This window comes from Trachypithecus francoisi, unplaced genomic scaffold (assembly GCF_009764315.1).
Source record: "Trachypithecus francoisi isolate TF-2019V2 unplaced genomic scaffold, Tfra_2.0 Contig01436, whole genome shotgun sequence".
Lineage (NCBI taxonomy): Eukaryota > Metazoa > Chordata > Mammalia > Primates > Cercopithecidae > Trachypithecus > Trachypithecus francoisi.
In genome coordinates this window covers 146,898-171,542 of record NW_022681430.1, presented here as the reverse complement: position 1 = coordinate 171,542, position 24,645 = coordinate 146,898, and the positions used below count along the sequence as shown (strand labels likewise).

General features: G+C 36.0%; 1 protein-coding gene across 2 annotated transcripts in view; it reads right to left on the bottom strand.

Annotated features, from left to right (window-relative positions):
- The window catches only part of HECTD2 (HECT domain E3 ubiquitin protein ligase 2), an 88,967-nt gene that overhangs the window by 22,214 nt on the left and 42,108 nt on the right, over positions 1 to 24,645 (bottom strand). For both annotated transcript variants that reach the window (XM_033224161.1, XM_033224170.1), the window contains 6 exons: positions 23,985 to 24,074; positions 8,675 to 8,739; positions 5,205 to 5,250; positions 2,631 to 2,740; positions 1,048 to 1,196; positions 397 to 520 (listed from right to left, as the gene is read on the bottom strand). In XM_033224161.1, coding sequence (XP_033080052.1) covers positions 397 to 520; positions 1,048 to 1,196; positions 2,631 to 2,740; positions 5,205 to 5,250; positions 8,675 to 8,739; positions 23,985 to 24,074 — 584 coding nt within the window. The remainder of the gene's footprint in view (positions 1 to 396; positions 521 to 1,047; positions 1,197 to 2,630; positions 2,741 to 5,204; positions 5,251 to 8,674; positions 8,740 to 23,984; positions 24,075 to 24,645) is intronic.

Below are 24,645 nucleotides of genomic sequence, written 5' to 3'. Positions count from 1 at the left end.
CATCCTGTCTAAGGCTACTTTTGTGCTAAAATAGCAAAATAGAATCTGTGTAACTTATAGTGTTGAAAATATTCACCATCTAGTTCTTTACAGAAAAAGTTTTGTTGACCCCTGTGCATAGAATAGTAAGAGATAAGAGACTGCATACTAAGACAGAACCTCTCCCTTCTTGAAAAGATGCTATTAACCAAACCAAAACCAAAATAACATGTATATAAATTCAAAAGGTAGCAGAAAAAGAAAATACTTTAATAAATATAATGATATTTCAAGGCTATCTGAACTATATTTATACATTTATATATAAAGGTATGTGTAAACTTTATATAAACTTAAAATCTAGTCATTCTTTTGAATAGTATTTAGGTGGATAATCAAAGGAACTTTTGTTCATACCTGTGAGAATTTCCAAAGTTTTGCCAAGTATGATATTCTTCCATAAGATCAATGTGATCCAATGTAGAATTATAGAAATCAGTATAAGGAATAAGGGGAAGGTGAACTAAATTGTTGGCAGTATCTGAAAAGATAAATTCTAACATAAAGACTTTTCCCAACATGCACAAGATTCATTCTAATAATAAAAACATCCTTTTAATATCTACAAGATAGCCTTGACCTAGAAACTTCTATTTTAAATAAATGCAGCTCCAAATGAAAAGGGTAATTTAAAAATTGTGGCTAAAATGCAGCCAATAGTTTCTTGCTTAAAAAAAAAAAATCTTGTGGTGAGGATTATGATAGTATTAAAGGGAATATGCAGATGGCCATTTACTCTTATTTCTGTGTGTTCTCTCCTAGGGTTCCTAGCTCATATGCACTTAATTGCCATAATACAGAACACTGCCCACTAAAAGGCATAAAGCTTTTTTCATGCTTACAAATTACGAAATCTACTATCAAAGTAGAAAATAAATTACAACTCTTCCCTTCAAAGAAGTGGTTTAAAATTTAAGAATGCCTCTATAGTCCTTTGAAATCCTTAAGAAATATCCCTAATATGTAACAAAAGAAAAGTAAAAAAATGATAGAATAATAAAAACCTACTAAGTAAAGCCAACACTTTAGCAGCTGATGGAATCCACCAGGAACACTTTGTTATAGGTGGAAATTCTTCAGGCTTTGCAGGAAACAGGCGTAAAGAAATAAATTGCAGCAATCTCTCTACCAATTGTTTGAACCTCTTCTGGGACAATCTGGTAAAGATTACAAAATAATGGCAATCAAAATTTACATTTTCTATTTTCAAAATTATCTGTTAGATATTAAACTACATCCTAAGCCACAAAATTTTAGACTATTCCCCCAAATTCTATTTCTTAAATTGCCAAACATTTGAAAAGATACAAAATCTTACCTTGAATACTGTCTTAGTTAAATGAGAAATAAACACCAAAATTACTACAAAGATAGTAACAAACATTTTAAAGACTTTCAATATTCAGTCAGTCTTCATTATTCACAGATTCTGTATTTCCAAATTTGCCTACTTACTAAAATTTAATTGTGTTTTCATGGTCATTTGGGGACATGTGAAAACTTGTGTTTTCATGATCATTTGGGGACATGTGAAAAATGTTAAGTCTCCTGACATGCACATTCCCAGCTGAGGTCAAAGTCATGTTCTGCCTTGTTTTAGCTCAACACTCTCTCTTTGCAAGTGTCCTTTATGCAATCCATTTAGCTTCATGTTTTTCACATTTTGCTGGTGATCTGCTATTTCAAAATGGCCAAGTGTAGTGCTAAAATGCTGTCTAGTGTTCCTAACAAGAAGGTTGTGATGTGCACTACAGAGAAAATATATGTATGTTAGAAAAGCTTCATTTAGGCATGAGTTATAGTACTGCTAGCCATGAATTCAATGATAATGAATCAATGACTTCTATTAAATGAAGTATGTCTTTAAAAAAACACACATAAAGCAAAGTTATATATTGATTGGCTGACAAAAATGTGATCAGAGGCTCACAGGAACCTGACCCTGTATTTCCCCTTGAAGCAATGGTTCTGTATTTATTAATTCCATGTTTGTGGTGACTTTATAGAATATAACTACTATGAACAATGATAATTTACTGTATTTAAAATTTATTTGGGAAATATTTTGCCTTTCTACTTTAATCAGTCATGGAGAAGTCACTGTTCATGTGGGTATATTTCTGTGAAAAAAGTATGCTTTTACAAATTGATATTGATGGCTAACCTATATTTTACAATGACATTTTTAGGTAAGGAGAAAGTGTCATTTAAATAATGGTGAGATTTATGACTTTACAGACAGAAAACAGAAAGACATACATTAAAATAGTAGTGTCCGAGCAAATCCAGTCACCATCTTTGAGATATATAAAAAACCAGTAATAGGAATATGCTATATAAAAAGTGAAGGCAGTAGACAAATTCTCAACAGCTTATGCAAGCAAATTGGTTACTTACATTAAAAACAGATTTTTAATTATCCTTTATGTAGTACTAAAGTAGATTTTTATAATTGGCTTTTGAAGCATTGTGAATATAAGCACCATTTCTAAAGACCTGAAAATATTTAAATATATTTTATTGTAAAATTACTAATACCAAACTTAAAACTGTGAGACTATAAAAGTTCTTAATATCATAGAATGATTTACTTTTTAAACCAGTGAACTAGGAAATGATGGTCAGCTTCCACTAAGGTAGCTATCTGTCGTAGCAAGTGAGCATAGATGACATACGTAGATGTATTATTAAACTGAGGATTCTGAAAAAGATATTAAAGATAATGGTGTTAAAATTCTGTTAACACACAAAGGAAAGACACTAAGCTTAATAAGTAAGTGGTAAATTCAGGAAACAGAATTTGAGATTATAAAGTAACAATAACCTATTTGTTATTTAATTAACAGAGACTTTCATTTACGCTGCGGCTATACAGTGAAAAGAGCATGGGCTTTGGAGTTAAGACAGATCTGAGCCTGAGGGCTAATTCTACCACTTACTAGCTATATGCCCTTAGGCATGTTCCTTACACTTTGATTCTCAATGTCCTCATCTGTAAAATGGGAATGATATTCTCTATCTTAAGGGTTGTTTTGAGTATTGAAAAGGAAAATGTATATAAAGCACCTTCACAAAAGTGCCTTCATAAATGGTACCAATCACTATCATCCAATTAAAAGCAAAAAACCTGGGGTTTCCCTGAATAAAAGCTAGAAAAATGAAGTTAAAGCTGGTTGTGAAACTTTTGCCATTGTAAAATGAGTTAGCCTCATATATCCCAAAGAACAAAGGGAGAACCACATACAGCTTCTGACAACTTTTAAATGATAAAGGGACACTGAAGGAATACTTGTAAACTAAGAAAAACCTATAGTTATGTTTCCAAAATCTAAAATTCCAAAACAATGTGCATTTCAGCACATCACAGAAAAAATGTTATTGGAAAAAACCTCCTGAAATTGTGAAAAATAAGAGTACCATGTGTTTTTCAAAACTGACTTACTGACAGAACAACTCAAAATCTGGGACTGACCTCAGTTGGTAACTTCATCTAGTAATGGCTCTTGAGAAGAACAAAATATTAGCAGAGCTTATGGCTGACCCATATACTCACCTAAAATCTGAGTTTTGTGTCTTCTTTCTAGCTTTTACTATCTCTACATAAGTTTACTTTTGAGTTTTGGCTCTTTCTCCTCTTACCTGTCTATTTTCCCTCCTTACATTTCTCTTCTTAACTATCTCTTGGTCATTTCCCCCATCTTTCCCACTTTTTCCTCTTTGCTCACCTTCTCTATCCCTACCCTAAAAGTTAGTAACAAACATTTTAAAGACTTTCAATATTCAGTCAGTCTTCATTATTCACTGATTTTATATTTCCAAATTTGCCTACTTGCTAAAATTTAATTGTTAATCCCCAAATCAATACTTGTGTTTTCATGGTCATTTGGGGACACGTGAAAAATGTTAAGTCTCCTGACGTGCACATTTCCAGCTGAGGTCAAAGTGATGTCCTGCCTTGTTTTAGCTCAATACTCTCTCTTTGCAAGTGTCCTTTATGCAATCCATTTAGCTTCGTTTTTCACATTTTGGTGCGTTTTGTTGGTGATTTGCTCTTTCAAAATGGCCAAGTGTAGTGCTAAAATGCTGTCTAGTGTTCCTAACAAGAAGGTTGTGATGTGCCCTACAGAGAAAATATGTGTATGTTAGAGAATCTTCATTCAGGCATGAGTTATAATACTGCTAGCCATGAGTTCAATGATAATGAATCAATGACTTCTATTAAATGAAGTATGTCTTTAAAAAAACACATAGTTATATATTGATTGGCTGACAAAAATGTGATCACAGGCTCACAGGAACCTAACCCTGTATTTCCCCTTGAAGCAATGGTTCTGTATTTATTAATTCCATGTTTGTAGTGACTTTATCTTTCCTCACTTTCTCTATCCCTATCCTGTATATGTTCTTTCATTAGACATATTTATATTATAATACTGTACTAAACACTATACTTACTTAATATCATTTTCCTTACTTTTAAATGAGATAATATACATGGACAACTTTTATAAATTGTAAAGAATAATGCAATGTATTCATAGTATGCTAGCTATGGTAATAATGTATTTCTTCCTCAAAAAATAATAAAAAGTAAAAATTGCTTTTCATTTGTCTGGATCTTAATTTCTTTTTGAATCTATTAATCTGTATCTATCAAGAGAAAAAAGTTCATTATCTTTGCTTTATAACAAATTAGAAGAAAACCTTTTATCTTTCCATAAGAATTCTAATTGAAATTATTGAAAAATACATAGCAAAGTGAAAAACCTACTAGATGGGAAAATAAAAGAAAATCCTGATGCCTGTTAAAACTAGTTACAAGAAAGAGGTCTGAATGGAGGAGAAAGAAGTGCTTTCCATTCTGTTTGTTCCTGAATACTCTGGCAGGAACTATATCAAAATTTTAATCTCACATGTAATTTAGCTTCGGATTATTTATTTGTTATGGCTTTAATCTTATTTTTCTTACTTTTAAAAATCCTACTAATCTTTTAATCTTACTAATCTTACTTTTTAAAAAATCTTCTGGTTACAGGTAACTATAATTCTAAAAAGAATCAATAATGTTGCCCAAAATGATATTTAATATATAATATCATTTCACATACACATGTAGAGATTGAGATCTGACTTAGACAACTTCAACTAAGTTCTAGCTCTCTTACCTGTAAAAGTATAAAATATGCTCTAAGATCATCTTTTGTTCGTGGACTGAAAAAGAAACAAGAATAATTTATTATGGATGAAAGTTTAATTTCATAGCATCTAATGAAAAAGACCAGTAAATGTTTCCATGAAGATTGAGTTGAGAAAAGTCAAAAACTAGGATAAAATTAATATGCATTATTATTGAGATAGTCCATAATATGCTGAAAATACAGGTGCTTCTGTGCCTCTTCTAGGCTGGTTCTGAAGATAACTAAAGACTGAGCTAACTAGGCTATAACATTTTGTGAGGTAAATATGATTAATTCTGGAAGTAGTTAGGAGTGTAATAAAAAAATCATCAATTTTAGAATTTAGAATACTTATGTTTTGTTTTAATAAAGGATAATCTTAAGAACATTTATATATTAAAGAAAGAAAATAAGCTTGTGTTTCTAGGTTCATTCCTAAAGCGATGTAGAAATGTACATAAATCAAATCATACTTTAAACGCATTCAGTATGCTTCTAACGGAAAGAATCATGAAAAGTAAGTAATTTTTTCCATCTTAATATGAATTCTCATAGTATCAGATTTGACCAAGAGCTTTTGTTATTCTCAAGGCTAATGAGTGTTTTCTTGCCGGCTCAAGATTTATTTGGTACATTCTCACAGATATCTGGAAGTAACTTCTTGAATTGAAAATGGTTCACCTCTATGACAACCAGATGCAATTCATGATTCCTAACTGGGTCCTGGATTGAAAAACAAAACCCAGATATTAAAGTTTTTGTTATTCTCCATGCTGACGAGTGTTTCTTTCTTGCCTGCTCAAAATCTATTTGTATATATCATCTATTGCTCCAAGTCCTTTCCTGTCCTACCTAGAGCTTCATAATCTTGGCAAGGTCATTTATGCATGCATAAATTATCAGGCATGCACAATAAATTGTATGAGTAGGTCTGATTTCTTAGAATTTTTTTAAATGATATTTTTACTATAATATTCAGGAAGCAGCTAACTCCCAGTTTGGCCTTAACCCTTCAGTCCTCAGACACTTAGCTGAGATGTAACAGGGGTTTCTTCTTTGTGAGGCTAGTAATTGATTTTCTGAAACGTGAGATATAGGAAAATATAATACAAAAAGGTCAGTTCTCTTATAATAAGCAAGAGTTTCTAACAGAAAAACAGGCAAATCTGCAATAAAAAATGGCGAAAGTATGTGGAAAACTTACAAAAGGATAAATAAAAATAGCAAACAAATAATAAAATGTTAAGCTTATTAGTATTAAGGAAAAGTACATAAAAATGAGATCCACTTTTCATTTATTAAATTAGGCCAAGTTTTGTTATAAGGAGATACCACTGAAGTCTCAGGCCCTCTGCTGTTAGAAGTGTACATTATCATAACTGCTTTGTAAAGAAATCTGAAAAAATGTATTAAGGGTCTTAAAATGTTTATACTCTGATGCAGTAATTATATTTCCCAAAACATTTTTATATAAAAAAAGAATATTTTTGTACAAAATGTTCACTGTGGAATTATTCACATAAACAACCATTCTTGGAGAATGGTTAGGTAAATTACAGTACATTCCTAAGTTATTAGTCAGACATTAAAATTGTGGTTTAAGAAGGAAAATGCAAACAAATTACTAGAGTAATAAACTAAGAAAAAGACCATTAAGTTAAAAGTCACATGAAACTATACAGTACAACTTTGTTTCTAAAAGATAACTAAAAAACACTGTAAAATGTTAACTTTTTTACTTCTTTTTTTTGAGACAGTGTCTATCGATTCTGAAATTTATGAATTTACAAATAGAAAATAAAAAGACATACATTAAAACAGTAGTGTCTGAGCAAATCCAGTCACCATCTTTGATATATATAAAAAACCAACAATAGGAACGTGCTATATAAAAAGTGAAGGCAGTAGACAGAAATTCTCAACAGCTCAACAAGCTGGAGTGCAGTGGCATGATCCTGGCTTACTACATACAACCTCTGCCTCCAGGATTCAAACGATTCTCCGGCCTCAGCCTTCTGAGTAAGCTGGGATTATAGGACTGTGCAACCACGTCTGGCTAATTTTTGTATTTTTAGTAGAAATGGGGTTTCACCATGTTGGCCAGACTGATACCTTTTTTTTTTTTTTGAGACTGTCGCCCAGGCTGGAGTGCAGGGCGCGATCTCGGCTTACTGCAAGCTCCGCCTCCTGGGTTCACGCTATTCTCCTGCCTCAGCCTCCTGAGTAGCTGGGACTACAGGTGCCCGCCACCGTGCCCGGCTAATTTTTTTGTATTTTTAGTAGAGAAGGGGTTTCACCGTGTTAGCCAGGATGGTCTCGATCTCCTGACCTTGTGATCCGCCCGCCTCGGCCTCCCAAAGTGCTGGGATTACAGGCGTGAGCCCCACACCCAGCAGATACTTTCTTCTTATGCTTCTCTGCCATCTCTATATTTTCTATAATAAGCATGAATTTCTTTCAAAATCAGAACAATTAAAATATTATTAAAATATATATGGTATATGTAACATTACATTTAAGAATTCTGGGCCGGGCGCGGTGGCTCAAGCCTGTAATCCCAGCACTTTGGGAGTCCGAGACGGGTGGATCACGAGGTCAGGAGATCGAGACCATCCTGGCTAACACGGTGAAACCCCGTCTCTACTAAAAATACAAAAAACTAGCCGGGCGAGGTGGCGGCGCCTGTAGTCCCAGCTACTCGGGAGGCTGAGGCAGGAGAATGGCGTGAACCCGGGAGGCGGAGCTTGCAGTGAGCTGAGATCTGGCCACTGCATTCCAGCCTGGGTGACAGAGCGAGACTCTGTCTCAAAAAAAAAAAAAAAAAAAAAAAAAAAGAATTCTACTTAGGTATTACTTTTAAACTAGACTTGGCATTCCTTTGGCTTTAACAGAATTTATTTAAATAATATACTTTTAATATAAATTTAAATATGTATTTTTAAAAGTACATTTTTATATTATGCATATTCATGGTTCAAAATATCATCAACTAAATTGCCCATGATTCCTTATATAAGAATCTAATATTTAGTTTTGACAGAAAAAAATATTTTAGTAGCTGGCCTTAGGTGTCCCCATATTAGAAATAAGAAAGATTTCGCTCTGGCTACCAGGAAGTCCAAGGCTAAATTTAATGCTCATTATTTCAGTTAGGTTACCAATGTAAGTACCCATTCCGTTTTTGTAAAGCATATATATCTGAACAGAAAAAACTTTACATACAATTTAAAAGTATTCACAGATCTTTTTATGCCCATCTATAGATCTTACTGAGAGGTCACAAATCTTAAGTTATACAGCTTTGTTGTAAATGGCTTATAATTATTTTTTCATCTACGTTATTATAACTCAACTAAAATCTTTTCTGAGAGTAAAATAGATACACATATGTTAAAGACATACAATGTGTAAGTTAGACTTCTATACTGATTAGCTAAATATTGAAAATATTAGTTTACCCTTTCCATTCTCGTAACAGGCTGTTAATGATTCCCTTTAGTACTGTCTTCTGAATGTCTTGAGGCTGTAGGCAAAAGAAAACAGTAAGGTAATTAGGATTACCTATTTAGGTGACGTTTATATGTTAAATACATTTACAGACCTGCTTCAGTAGTTAAAATCAGACTTGATGACTCAGGACTGAAACTTACAGTAGTACTGATTTTACATTTAAGAACTCTGGGATGGGCGGGTGGCTCAACTCTGTAATCCCAGCACTTTGGGAGGCCGAGGCGGGCGGATCACGAGGTCAGGAGATCGAGACCATCCTGGCTAACATGGTGAAATCCCGTCTCTACTAAAAAACTACAAAAAACTAGCCGGGCGAGGTGGTGGCGCCTGTAGTCCCAGCTACTTGGGAGGCTGAGGCAGGAGAATGGCGGGAACCTGGGAGGCGGAGCTTGCAGTGAGCTCAGATCCGGCCACTGCACTCCAGCCTGGGCGACAGAGCGAGACTCTGTCTCAAAAAAAAAAAAAAAAAAAAAAAAAAAAAGAACTCTGAGAACATCAATGACGTAAGATTACAATGAAAATATCCCTGGTATGTGTAGTGTACCATGCATCTAGTGTAACATGCACAAACATATATGGTGGTGGCTGATGACCAACAGAATTTTTATATAACTAATTTCACTTTCCTTGACCTGACAGGATAGACTAATGAACATGAATCTAAGAGTAACACGTTTACTAATATAATATTACCATTCTAGTTTAATAATCCAAATACTAAAAATCTTATTTACTATCAAACATCCTAAGAATAAATGAAAATAAAATACATCTAGATAATACTTTATAACAGAATAGAAGCTTCATTAACATGAAACTTCAAATAATCAGTAAAATTTGTGTCACGTTATATGAAAGAAGCAAATGCCAATAAGCATATATTATGCTTTTATTTAAAACCATAACCATTACTTCTAAGACATGTCTATCAGCACTCATTCAGCCTAGCTCTTACGTCATATACACATATACGTATATATTTAATATAGCATTCCTTTCTCTTCCTCTGCTTACAGTAACCCTGCACACCCAGAAAGTACCCCTGCTCAACCACTTACTGTTTGCCCCTGAGCAACAAAAGCTGCAGGAGAAAAATCAAACAAATGTGCTGACTGGATATACTTTAAGTTTATGACCACAAATCTCAAAAGGACACTCAATACCACTGACAGTCCCACAACATTTCTATAGTTCACTTACTTCTCTACACTTCAAGACAATTGTATTTCAAACCTTCTTATTCCTCAAATCTGTAACACCTCCTTCCCAGCACAGTTCCCAGCTATAACCTTGCTACACACTTCAGTGAAAAAACAGATGCACCCAGATAACAGATTCACTGTCCCAATGTAAATTCTGCCAATTTGCCTGCAACTGCACTTGACCAAGGCCAACCCCTTCATTAGAGTCCTACATCCCATCCCCTCTCATACCTTGTCAAGGACATGGTTATTAAAGTTTTTTCTCTCCCCTGTTATCATCCATTTCTCCCTCTCTACTAAAACATTCCTAGCAGTATAACAACACAGACTAACATCACTGGCACTGATTTGCCGTTCTTCTCCACTTTGCTCTATGCCCTCAGAGGCCAATTCTGAAGGACTATATCAACTAGACTCCTTTGCCTTCTGACTGGGTTCAGTTAATAGAAAGCACTAGCAGAAAAGAAGAGAGAGTGAAGTTGGGGTACTTGTTCCCTCAGGTCCCCACCTGCAGGGTCACCATGGGATGGTTATCATGGGTTGGCTGTGTCCCTAGAGTGAAAGTCCCATCTCCTGTAAAGCAGCCCTCTCATCCACAGTTCATCTCTAGATTCTCCCCTGGGCACTGTGCTCTCCTTATGGTCTCACTTACTCTGTCAACAACTTTGTAAATAATCCAATTTACCAATCTGAGTGTGTTGTCTGCTTACTACCAGGACCCTGACTGATGTATTGCCTTTATTTAAAACATCTCGTTTGGGCCATCTTCTAGCTACCACCTCATTTCTCTGCTTCCCTTCATAGTGAAAGTTCTCAAGAATCATCTGTACTATCTCTTCTCATTGTCTGTCAACTCATTCCAAATAGGCTTATCAAAGTCTTATTAGACTCTTAACTAAAGTCATCAATTATCTATAGCTTATGAAAGACAATGGTCAATTCTCTGAGACAAAATGTCCCAGCAACATTTGACAAGGTGGACTACTTTTCTTCTTTAAACACTTTGATCTCTCCTTTGCAAATGCCTTATCCATCTAATTAAATGGCAACAGTATCCACTCAGTTTCTTGTCTTTCTTGCCTTTGAGTGCCACATCCAATGTACTGGAAGTTTTACTAGCTCTACTCCCTAATATATGAGTCTGAACATTTCTATTTTCATGCCAAAATTGCTAATCCAAATATCAACTTTTGCTTCAACTACTACAATGCCTTCCTAACTCCTTTCTCTTGACACACTACAGACCATTTTCTGCTAAGCATCTAGAGAGATCTTTCTTAACTATAAACGATCCCTGCCTAAAATACTCAATGACTTTCCATTACAATGTAACTAAACTCACACGGCCATATGCAGTCTCATTTCTTACCAACCTAGTCTTCTCCTTTCTCCCTAATCACCAAGCTTTAGTCTCACAAGCCTTATTTCTGAATTTGCCAATTATGTTCCCTTCTCAGGGCCTTTTTATTAGCTGCCACTTCTGTTAGTGTGCTGCTCTCACAGATTTTCTCATGGTTTGAATTATTTTCAACATTAAGACCTCAGTTGTTGCTTTACAGAGGCCCTCCCTGAGCTTCCTAGCTAAAAGCAACCACTAATCACTCATTACATTGCCCTATCTTCTCCAAGCACTTGTCAGTATCTGAAATTATATTTCTTCACATTTGTTTTCACATTTATTTTCTATCTATAACCTGCCCCCAATAGAAATTAGAATATAAGCTACTTAGAGCTTTATATGACATGCATTTTTGTTTAATAGTGTATCTCCAATGCCAAGACAATACATACTCACTGACTAGCTGTTCAACTGTTTGCATACTTAGGTTGAATCCTTCCAAAGTGCAAATAAAAAATCAACCTCTTCTGTATAACCTTGCTAACTCCAGGGATTTCTCTCTCATCTGATCATCTGTAGTATTTACTTTCCTAAAGGCCGTATCTTCTGAAGTTAGTAACAATGATTTCAACTTCCTTTGGGTTAGAATGTGCCTGGTATATATTCTATATACCCTTACTTTCAACCTTTTTAGGTATCTCGTGTGCTTAGCATGGAATATAATTTTTAAAAATTCAAAGTGATAGTCTCTTCTAACCAGTGAGTTTAGTGCATTTATATTTGTTGTTCAATTACTTATTCCTGTATTTGGACTTGTTTCTGCAATCTTACTTTTCATTTTCTGTTTAACTCACTTTTTAATGCTTCTTTTTCCCCTTCCCCTACTCTCCAGTTAAGAAAGTTACTTGTTCCATTTGTACTGTTTTAGAGGTTACTTTCAACTTCTTATTATTCATAGTTAACAAGCCTAAGTTAATATCCTACTCTTTCTTTAGAGCATCTTAGAATACTTTTAATTCCAATAAGCTTCCCCTACTTACGTGCTGTTATTCTCCCCATCTTTTGGCTTTTTCTTCTTAATCACACACATTAGACATCAATTTTATGCAGGCATTTTAAATACAGTTGACCCTTGAGCAACATGAGAGTTAGGAATGCTGACCCCCAATGCAGTAGAAAAATCCATGTATAACTTTTGACTCCCCCAAAACTTAACTATCAATAGCTACTGTTGATCAGAACCTCATCAATAATATAGTCTATTAACACATATTTTATATGTATTAGGTATTACACACTGAATTCTTATGATAAAATAGAGAAAATACAATGTTATTAAGAAAATCACAAGAGAAAATATATTTACTATTAAGTGGAAGCAGATCATCATAAAGGTCTTTATCCTCATTATTTTCACACTGAGTAGGCTAAGGAGGCTGAAGAGGAGGAGTTGGTCTCGCTGTCTCAGACATGGTAGAGGTGGAATAAAATCTGTGTATGAGTGAACTCATGCAGTTCAAACCCATGATGTTTAAGGGTCAACTGTATTTATGAATTTCTTTTTCATCATTCTTTCTTATATCTCAGATACTACTTCTAAAATATATCTTTTAAAGTTTAAGTATGTCTGTTGGTGGTAAAGGCAGTTTTTGTTCATTATAAATATCTTAAAGTCATCCTCATTCTTGAAAGTCAGTTTCTCCGGCTACATCAATCAATGTTTATATTCTTTTCCTTTAGTATTTTGAAAATATTACTTCAGGTTTTTGGCTCCCAGATTGCTGTGGAGCCAGTTAATTTTCCTTTATGAATGATTTGTCTTTTCCCTTTGATTACTTATAAGGTATCTTTATTACAATGTTCCAATTTCACGACTGTGTCTGCATTTATCTTGCTTAGTATATACTGTGTTTCCCCTGTTATTTGTGGATTCATATCTTAGATCAGTTATGGAAAACTCCCAGGTATTAAATATACCCCCATTCTTTCTGTGCCATAATTTTTAGACTCAAAATACAATGAAGTTTCGTCTTTCTTATTCCATCCTCTATATATCTTTATTATTTTTATAGTTTATCTCTTTTCCCCTCTGAGTTCTACTCTGAGAAATTTCTTCTTCACTTCTACCTTCCAGTTTACTAATTCTTTTTTCAGCAGTCTCCAATCTGCTGTTTAATCTATTAATTTCTCTACTAAAAATTTATTTGGTATCAAAGATATTTTAGATAGTCTCATTGTTCATAATCTCAACATCTGTAACAGCCATTCTGACTGGTGTGAGATGTTATGTCATTGTGGTTTTGGTTTGCAATTCTCTAATGATCAGTAATGCTGAGCCATTTCTTCATACGCTGGTTGGACTCATGTATGTCTTCTTTTGAAGTGTCTGCTCATGTCCTTTGCCTACTTTTTAATGAAGTTGTTTGCTTTTGCTTATTAATTTATTTCAGTTCTTTATGGATTCTGGATATTAGACCTCTGTTGGATGCATAGTTTGCAAAGATTTTCTCCTATTCTGCAGGTTGTCTACTTACTGTGTTGATAGTTTCTTTTGCTGTGCAGAAGCTCTTCAGTTTAATTAGGTCACATTAATCAATTATTGCTTTTGTCGCAATTACTTTTGGCATCTTTATCATGAAATCTTTGCTAGGGCCTATGTCCAGAATATTTCCTAGGTTATCTTCCAGGCTTTTTATACCTTCAGTTTTTACATTAAAGTCTTTACTTTGTCTTAAGTTGATTTTTGTATATGGTGAAAGAAATGGGTCCACTTTCAATCTTTTACATATAGCTAGCGAGTTATCCCAGCACTATTTATTGAACAGGGAATCTTTTCCCTATTGCTTTTGTGAACTCTGTCAAAGATCAGATGGTTGTAGGTGTGTGTCATTAGTTCTAGGCTCTCTATTCTGTTTCACTGGTCTATGTCTGTTTCTGAACCAGTACCATGTTGTTTTGGTTGCTGTGGCTTGTAGTATAGTTTGAAGCCAGGTAATGTGATGCCTCCAGTTTTATTCTCTTTTTTTAGGATTGCCTTGGCTAATCAAACTCTTTTTTGGTTTCATATGAATTTTCAAACAGTTTTCTTTCCCGACTCTATGAAGAATGCCATGGTAGTTTGATTGGAATAGCACTGAAACTGTAAATTGCTTTGGGCAGTATGGCCACTTTAACGATACTTATTCTTCCTATCCTTGAGCATGGAATGTTTTTCCATTTGTTTGTTCATCTCTAATTTCTCTTAGCAGTGTTTTGTAATTATCATTGTTAATGCACTTTTACCTCACTGGTTAGCAATACTCATAGGTATTTTATTCTTTTTGTGGCTATTGTGAGTGGAACTGCGTTCTTGATTTGCTCTCAGCTTAGATGTTGGTGTACAGAAATGCTACTGATTTTTGTATACTGATTTTGTATTCAGAAACTTTGCTGAAATTGTTCTTCAGGTCTAGGAGCTTTTGGGCAGAGGGCATGGGGTTTTCTAGGTATAGAATAATATCATCTGCAAACATTTGACTTCCTCCCTTCCTATTTTGATGTCTTTCTATTTCCTTCTCTTGCCTAACTGCTCTGGCTAGGACTTCCAGTACTATGTTGAATAGGAATGGTGAGAGTGTGCATCCTTGTCTTGGGCTGGTTCTCAAGAGGAAGACTTGTAGCTTTTGCTCATTCAGTATGATGTTGGCTGTGGGTCTGTCACAGATGATTCCTATTATTTTGAGGTATGTTCCTTCAATGCCTAGTTGTTGAGGGTTTTTAACATGCAGGGAAGCTGAATTTTATCAAAAGCCTTTTCTGCATCTATTGAGATAATCATGTGGTTTTTGTGTTTAGTTCTGTTATGTGATGAATCACATTTATTGATATGTGTAGGAAGAACCAACCTTGCATGCTAGGGATAATGCTTACTTGATCATGGTGGATTTGCTTGTTGATGTGCTTTTAGATTCAGTTTGCTAGTATTTTGCTGAGAATTTTTGCATCAATGTTTATCAAGGATATTGGCTTGAAGTTTTCTTCGTGTGTGTGTGTGTGTGCGTGTGCGTGTGCGTGTGTGTGTCTGCCACACACAAAAGATATCAAGATGATGCTGGCCTCACAGAATGAGTTAGGGGAAGAGTCCCTCCTCTTCAATTTTTTGGAATAGTTTCAGTAGAAATGGTGCCATCTCTTTGTACATCTGGTAGAATTCAGCTGTGAACCCACCTGGTTCTGGGCTTTTTTTGGGGGGGGGTGTTGGTAAACTGTTTCTTACTGAATCAATTTCAGAGCTCATTATTGGTCTGTTCAGGGTCTCCATTTCTTCCTGGTTCCATCTTGGGATGGAACTCCTTCAGTTCAACTCTGATTTTGGTTATTTGTCTTGTGTTAGTTTTCGGGTCAGTTTGTGCTTGTTTCTATAGATTTTCTAGGTGTGATATTATGTTTATTTGAGATCTTTCTAACATTTTGATGTAGGCGTTTAGATCTATAAAATTTCCTTTCACAATGCTTTAGCTGGGTCCGAGATTTTGGTATGTTGTATCTTTGTTCTCATTAGTTTCAATACATTTCTTGATTTCTGCTTTAATTTCACTGCTTACCCAAAAGTCATTCAGGAGCACACTGTTTTAATTTCCTTATAATTGTATGCTTTTGAGTGGTTTTCTCAGTATGGATTTCTATTTTTATTGTGCAATGGTGGTTGGTATGAATTCATTTTTTTAAAGTTTGCTGAGAATTGTTTTATGGTTGTGTGGTCAATCTTTAAGTATGTGTTCTGTAAAGTTCAGAAGAATGTGTATTCTGTTGTTTTGGGGTGAAGAGTTCTATAGATACCTGTTAGGTCCATTTGGTCAAATGACAAGTTCAGGTCCCATGTGTCTTTGTTAGTTTCTTCCTCAATCATCTAATATTGTCAGTGGGGTGTTGAAGTCTCCCACTATTATTGTGCGGTTATCTAAGTCTCTTTGTAGATCTCTAAGAAGTTCCTTTATAAATCTAGGTGCTCCTGTATTAGGTACATATATATTTGGGATAGTTAAGTCTTCTTGTTGAACTGAACTCTATACCATTATGTAATGCTCTTGTCTTGATTATTGTTGGTTTAAAAGTCTGCTTTGTCTGAAATTGCAATAACAATCACTGCTCTTTTTTCTTTTCTATTGTTCTTGCTAGAGCTTTCTCTGTTGCTTTATTTTGAGCCTATGGATGTTATTGTATGTGAGATGGGTCTCTTGAAGACAGTATATAGTTTGGTCTTTCTTCTTATCCAACTTGCCACTCTGTGCCTTTTAAGTAGGCATTTAGCCTTTTTACATTCCTGTCATCATGTTGTTAAGTTGGTTATTATGCAGACTTGATTTTGTGGTTGCTTTACAGTGTCAATGGTTTATGTGCTTAAGTGTGTTTTTGTGGTGGCCGGTAACAGTTTTTCCTTTCCATATTTAGCACTCCCTTAAGGATCTCTCGTAAGGCAGGTTTGGTGGTAACGAATTCCCTTAGCATTTACTTATCAGAAAATTATCTTATTTCTCCTTCAATTATGAAGCTTTGTTTGGTTGTATATGAAATTTTTGGTTGGAATATCTTTTTGTTAAGAATGCTGAATATAGGCTCCCAATCTCTTCTGTCTCGTAGGGTTTCTGCCCAAAGGTCTGCTGTTAGCCTGATAGGGTTCCCACTGGAGGTGATCTGCTCTTTCTCTGGAGCTGCCTTTAACATTTTTTCATTCATTTTGACTTTGGAGAATCTGAGGACTGTGTGTCTTGGGGATGGTCATCTTGTATATTGCAGGGGTTCTCTGAATTTCCTGAATTTGAATGTTGGCTTCTCTAGTGAGGCTGGGGAAATTTTCATGGATGATATCCTCAAATCTGTTTTCCAAATTGCTTGCTTTTTCTCCCTCTCTTTCTGAGATGTCAATGAGTTGTAGATTTGGTCTCTTTACATAATCCCATATTTCTTGTAGACTTTGTTCATTATTCATTTTTTATTTTTGTTTGACTGAGCTATTTAGGAGAATCAGTCTTTGAGCTCTGAAATTCTTTCTTTAGCTTGGTCAATTCTGCTGTTAATGTTTGCAACTGTACTCTGATTTTTTTTTTTTTTTTTTTTGAGACAGCGTCTAACTCTGTTGTTCAGGCTGCAGTGTGGTGGCACAATGATAGCTCACTGCAGTTTTGAACTCCTGGGCTTAAGCGATCCTCCCACTAAAGCCTCCCAAGTACCTGGGACTATAAGCATGCACCACTATACCCAGCTAACTTAAAAAAAATTTTTTTGTAAAGATGGGGTAAAATTTGTGAAGTGAGTTTTTCAGCTCTGTCACATCAGTTTGGTTCTTTCTTAAAACAGTCATTTCATCTTTCATCTCCTGTATTATTTTATTGTATTCTTCAGATTCCTTATATTGGGCTTCTACTTTCTCCTGAATCTCAATGATCTTTGTTCCTGTCCACATTCTGAATTCTACTTCTGTCATTTCAGCCTGGTTAAGATTCATTGCTGGGGAACTAGTGTGGTCATTTGGAGGTGAGAAGACACTGCCTTTTTGAGTTGCCAGAGTTCTTGTGCTGGTTCTTTCTCATCTGAGTGGGTTGACGTTCCTTCAGTTTCTGGAGCTGCTATCCTTTGAATGGGATTTTTTTTTTTTTTTTTTTTTGCTTTTATCTTCTTTGATGCATTTCTGGGTTTGATTGTGGCATAAAGTGGGTTCAGTTGAATGGCTCTGTTTCTGGAAAATTTTAGCGGGCCAAGGCTCAGCTCAGCACTCCTGGGCTGCATGCTCTAACTCTGGGGGGTGCTGGTACCAAGCCCCTGGCTTTGTTCTCTGGCCCCTCTAGGTTAGGAACCTGCTGTGCCAAAAGGGCTGAAGTTTTCTTGGTCCACTGGCAATAACATTCTGATAAGTGGTGTCAGACAAAACACTTCACTGGGGTGGTGGCAGTTGGATCCATGCTTGCTTGAAGGTGCCAGCAGCCACTCAGAGCCACGTGGTGGGATGCACACACATCTACTGAAGCAAGGTACTAGTGGGAGTGGGCTTGTGGCATTGTTCCATGCTCTTGAGCTGGCAGCAGTGGTGGTGCAGTAGGTGTGGGGTGCTGGTGGGGGGTAGGAATGCTGGACTCTGTGCACATGCATTTGCACCAGCACTGGTGGCAGCATGGGGGGGGGGGGGGGGCAAGTTGCTAGAGTCCATGTGCATGTTTGCAGCAGCAATGGTGGAATGACTGGGTGCCCGCATGCCAGTGGGGGCAGCAGCGTGTACTCATGCAGCAGTAGCATGGTGGGGTACGCACACACACTGGTGGGGAGAAGTGAGGTCCACTCACTCGCAAACCTTGGCAAAGCAGTGGAAATGTGGCTGTGGACAAATGCATGCTGGTAAAGCTGCGGAGGGGAGGTTGTGGTGGGGGGAAGTTGCAGGTAGGCTAGTATGTGTTGGCAGGGGCCACTCTGCTGGAACCTATGATGGTCAGGAGTGGTCTGCTGGTGAAGGAGCTATGCCCCAGGAAGTACCCTGGTTGGGCACTGAGGGTGCACTGCAAGTGAGTGTGGCCAAGCTGGGGCCTTGAGAGAGGTCAGCTGTCAGGGGGACACTCAGATTGGTCTGACACCATCTCACAGGCAAGAATACTCTACTCTGTCCAGGTCTGACAGTTATCTCAAGGTTAAAGTCTCCTAGAGGAGCATGGTGTGCCTTGAGGGATGGGAATCCCTGGCCATGCTCCACTACAGATGTTCTCATACCAAACCATCTGGGCACCACACAGGGTGGAGTCCTACCCCTCCTACATGTGTTAGCAGTTCACCCTGCCAGCTCAAGTGTCCATGGGGGTCATAGAATCTCCTGTTGCCAGGATTCCAGAGGTCTGTGATAAGAGCGGCTACTCCTTGCCTGTTCAACTCACCCTTTCCACAGGAGTTGCTGGGGGTCGTGAATGAGTCGCATTACTTGGTAGCCCCCCCCCCCCCCCCCCGGCTTCCCAGCTCCCTTCAGCCCAGCTTGTGTCCTCCATCTGTCCAATTTCAAAGCCTTCTCTCTGAAGATGTGCTTGGAGTGTGCCAGTCTTCCTCATGTCCAGTCTCTCCGTGGCAGATGTTCCTCCTGGCTGCATCTAGTTGGCCATCTTGGCTCTAAATCTCCATTACTGTTATTCTTAATAGACTTTTAAGACTAGCTTCCTTCAATTAGTAGTATGTATTTAAGGTTTCTCCATGTCTTTTTGTGATTTGGTATCTCATTTCTTCTTATCACTGAATAATTTCCATGATATGGAATGTAACATATCACAGTTTATCCCTTCACCTATGGAAGGACATTTTTGGTAATTATTAATAAGGCTGCTGTAACCACTTGTGTGCAGGTTTTTGGGTGAACATAAATTGTTAACTCATTTGGGTAAATACATATGAGTGTAAGTGAGGGATCATGTGGTAAGCCTATGTATAGCTTTGTAAAACAAATGAAAATACAACCGATCAAAATTTGTGAGATATAGCAAAAGCAGTGTTTAGGGGAAATGTACAGCACTGAATGAATATATTAGCAAAAAAATCTGAAATTAATCATTTAAGTGTCCACCTTAGGAAACTAAAACAAAAGAGCAAATTAAATCCAAGGTAAGCAGAAGACAAGATAAAAAATTAGAGGAGAAGTCAATGAAACTTAAAAAAGGGAATGGAAAATCAACACAACCAAATGCTAATTTTTTGGACGAGATCAAAAAAAGTGATAAGCCTCTAGCCAGACTAATCACAAAAGGAAGTGAGAAAACACTACTTACCAAATGAAAGATAATTCTCACACTGATTCTATAGACATTAAAAGGATAATTTACGACTATTATGAACAACTCTGTGCTCACAAATATGATAACCTAGATATGTTCCTGAAAAACACAATCTACCAAAATTAATATAAGGAGAAACAGATAATCTGAATAAGCCTGTGTCTATTAAAGGAACCGAATCAGTAATTGTTAACTTTCTAAAACAGAAAGCACCAGGCCCAGATGGCTTTAACGGTACATTCTACTAAATATTTAAGAAATAAATGATACCAATTCTTTACAATTTCTTCCAGAAAATAGAAGCAGAGAGAATACTGTCTAAATCCGTGAGGCCAGCATTAACCTAATACTCAAAAGAGAAAGATATTACAAGAAAGGAAAAGTATAGACCAATACCTGCTATGAACGTAGATGCAAAAAATCCTCAACAAAATATTAGCAAATTGAACCAAAAATATACAAAAATAATTATACAACACAACCAAGTGCGATTTATTTCAGGTTATGCAAGTCTGGTTCAACACTCAAAAATCAACTAATGTAATTAATCACATCAACAAGCCAAAAAAGAAAAATCATGTGATCATAGCAATAGATGCAAAAGAAGCAGTTGATGAAATCCAACACCCATTCATGATAAAAATTATCAGTGAACAAGAAATAGAGGAGAACTTCCTCAACTTGATAAAGAACACCTAAAAAAAAACTCTACAGCTAACATCATAATTAATGGTGAGAAACTAGATGATCCAGGTTCATTTTGTACTTTCCCTGCCTTGGTCTTAAAATTAGCCATTTCTCTAGGGAGCTGTGGTTCTTTTAGTATGAAATGATATTTAAAAACCAGGATAAGTATAGTGAAGTGCTCAGTATAGTGAAGGGATGTTTCTGCTGTAGACCCCTTCAGTGCACAGGGCTAGAACATACACATTCGCATGTACTACATGTATCTACATCTATTAAAAACCATGAGATCATCACAATGCCTCCAATTCTAATTCAATTCCCAGAATGGTTTTTAGCCTCCCTCATCCCATATTTATATCTCCCTTATCTAAAATGAGAAATCTGACTCCCAGCAACATTGATATATTTACTCATTTGTTTAGTTCAACAATACATAGAATGTAATTTCAGAATTATTTGTCTATACCCCTGAGGGGGGGAAAACCCAAACTACTAAAAGTTAAAGATTTGTTTACAGTCTTTGTGTGTGTGTTTTTTAAGTATTTAGATCTAGGATTACATAGTTAAAGTACTAAGTATAAAAGTTCTTTAGTGAGTTTTGGAAAAAATGGTTATAGTATTCATTCAAAATACAGTTAGGGTTATTTTCTGTTTGTATTCCATTTTATGGTTTTTTTCCTCATATCTGTATATTTAATTTTTTAACGTATATAACACATTAATACTCCAAGTCAAAAGAACTCAGAGAGGACTGGTCCATGCTGGGGTAGGCTGAGTGGCTGTTAGGTGGCTTGTGTCATGGGGCCTCAGGCCAACCATGGCCAAGGCCTTGATGCACAGGCAGCACGGTATGTGCTCCAACCGTAGCTGTGTCAGCATGTTATGATGGCATCCAGTAGCAACCTGGCTACCAGAATCCCCAATAGTAAAGAGAAATACTCAAGGCTCTGCAGCACAGATGATGGCTACATTGACCTTCAGTCTAAGGAAAGCCCTCCCAGCCAGTCTCGGTGACTGACACCTATAATTCCAACACTTTGGGAGGCCAAGGCAGGAGGACTGTTTGAGGCCAAGAGTCTGAGACCAGCCTGGGCAACATAGTGAGATAAGGGATAATTATCTTATACCTTATACTTATCTCTACCTTCATGTTCCAGTGGAAGATCTTGATAAAATCAAGTATCAGTGTGGGTCCATCTGCAATATTTTTTACTTGCTTTCTTACTGACAGCAACCAGGAATTTTTTAAGCCACAGAGTAAGTGTCTAAAACGTAAACACCTTCTCTGTTTACCAATCCTTGGCCAGCTCTGATTTGGTTCACCAATAGGTTGTTCAGCATATAACTGGGTCATTCTGGCCTTGTAGATTAAGATGTTTTATTTATCATCCCTTTAAGAATTGGACTTTTGGCTGTTTCCTAATAAAAAATGTAGGGAAGTGGTTATTATTAAAATTTACACCCTATTTCTAGCACCTTGTATTATGATGTCATTCTGCTGAAGATCGTAAGACTCAGCCTGGATCCCTCGAGGACTAGACTGCCTTAGGTTGATTCTGTTTCCTAGTTTGCAAAAAAACAACTTAAATTCAAAAGAAATTAAAATGTCAAAAAAAAAAAAAAATCAAGTTCAGAGGAGTGTACCTAGGAATGGAATTGTTGGGTTACAGAATATGCATATGCTTCATGTTAGTAGATCATGCCAAGTATTTTTCCAAAGTGGTTGTACCAATTTATATTTACATCATCAAGGGATGAAAGTTCCAACTGTTCCACAATATTGCCAATACTTGGTAAGGTTTTTGAAACAATTTTATTAATTTTGATGGATGTGTAAGGTTATTTTCATTTCTCCAATGACAAAGGATGTTTATATTTAATAGAGAAGTACTCAGATTGGGAATAAGACAAAGAGGTCTGCTATTACTTCTTTTATTCACAATTGTGAAAGAGGTCCCAGTCAATGCAAATACATACATACATCCATATAAGATACAGGATTAGAAGGAGATAAAACTTTCCTTTTTCACAAATGACAAGATTGTATACACAGAAAATCCAAGTTAATTTACTGATGTACTATTAGAATTAATGGATGAATATAGCAAAGTACAGTTGACTTTCGAATACAGGTTTGAATTGTGCAAGCCTGCTTATCTACATATTTTCTTGCACCTCTGCCACCTGAGACAGCAAGACCGACCCCTTCTCTTCCTTAGCCTACTGAATAAGGATAGACCTTTATGATAGTCCACTTGCACTTAATAGAAAGTAAATATATTTTATCTTCCTTATCTTTTTCTTAATAACATTGCCTTTTCCTTAATTTACTTTATTGTAAGAATATAGTATATAATACATATAACATAAAATATATGTTAATTGAGTATGTTATCAGTAAGACTTCTGGTCAACAACAGGCTATTAGTAGTTAAGCTTCTGGGGAGTCAAAAGTTATGCACAGATTTTTTTGTTTACTGCATTGGGGGTTAGCGCCCCTAACCCTTGCATTGTTCAAGGGTAAACTGTATTTAGATAAAGATAAATATACGAAAGTATTTTCACATATTAAGTCACAATTGGAAAATAAAATCATAATAGCATCCAAAAATATGAAGTACCTAGAAATACGTGTAATGAGAAATGTGTAACACCTCTACCCAGAAAACTACAAAACATTATCAAGAGAAATTAAAGAAGACCTAGGTACCTAAAAGGATACAGTATGCTTATGGATTGAAAAGATGTCAATTTTTCACAAACTGATCTATAGCAGTATGGTTCTCAAAATGTGGTCCCTGGGTCTGGAGCATCAACATATCCTGGGAACTTGTTACAAATGAAAATTCTTGGGCTTCACCCAAGACCTACTGAATCTGAAATTCTGTATTTTAACAAGACCTTCGTGTGATTCTGATATAGGCTAATGTTTAAGAACCACTGATCTACAGATTCGGTGCAATTCCAATATAATTAAGTAACTCACCTCCTTTTGCTGGGTAAGTAAAGCATGACGCTAGCAAGTCTTTCTAAAAAAGGACTGGATGTAAAAGTATTTGCTGCTTAATTCATAATTAAAAAATGAAAGAATAAAATAATTTAACTTTCTGAGAATTCCAGCTACATTTAATGTAATATTGTATCAGAGTTTCTAAGGTAATTATGTTATAAGGTGATTTTTACAATATTTGTGTGGCTGCTTTTGAAATACAGAAGAGACAGAATAATATTACTTGCATGTCATAATACTTACAGTATTAAGTAAGGTATCATACACAGCATTCACAAATTTAGCATTAATCCCAGAGTCTTCAATGGTGTTAAATGAGGCAGTGGCATCTTTCTGCAAATTCAATTTAAGAATTAAGTATATTCAACATTTTGAAGACTATTCTTAGTAAAATTTGAATCATACTATTTCTTCATAATTTCGACTATTTTTTAGTCTGATAATAAAAAAGAACTGTTAGGGCAAAATTTCTGAAAATAAAAAGAAATGTACAAAGATTATTTTAATACCTTTTTTAAAACTGAAGGTATGGAGTTAAACATGAATATCAGAGCGAGTAAAAACAGTATTTAAGGGCTGGGCTTATATCTGTAATCCCAGTGTTTTCGGAGGCTGACATGGGAGGGGTCACCTGAGGTCAGGAGTTCAAGACCAGCCTGGCCAACATGGTGAAACCCCGTTTCTACTAAAAATACAAAAATTAGCCGGGTGTGGCAGCAGGCACCTGTAATCCCAGCTACTCAGGAGGCTAAGGCACAAGAATTGTGTGAACCCAGGAGGCGGAGGTTGCAGTGAGCTGAGATTGCACCACTGCATTCCAGTCTGGGCAACAGAGTGAGACCCCATCTCAAAACAAAACAAAACAACTCCCCTCAAAAAAAAAATCCATATACTTATATAGTAT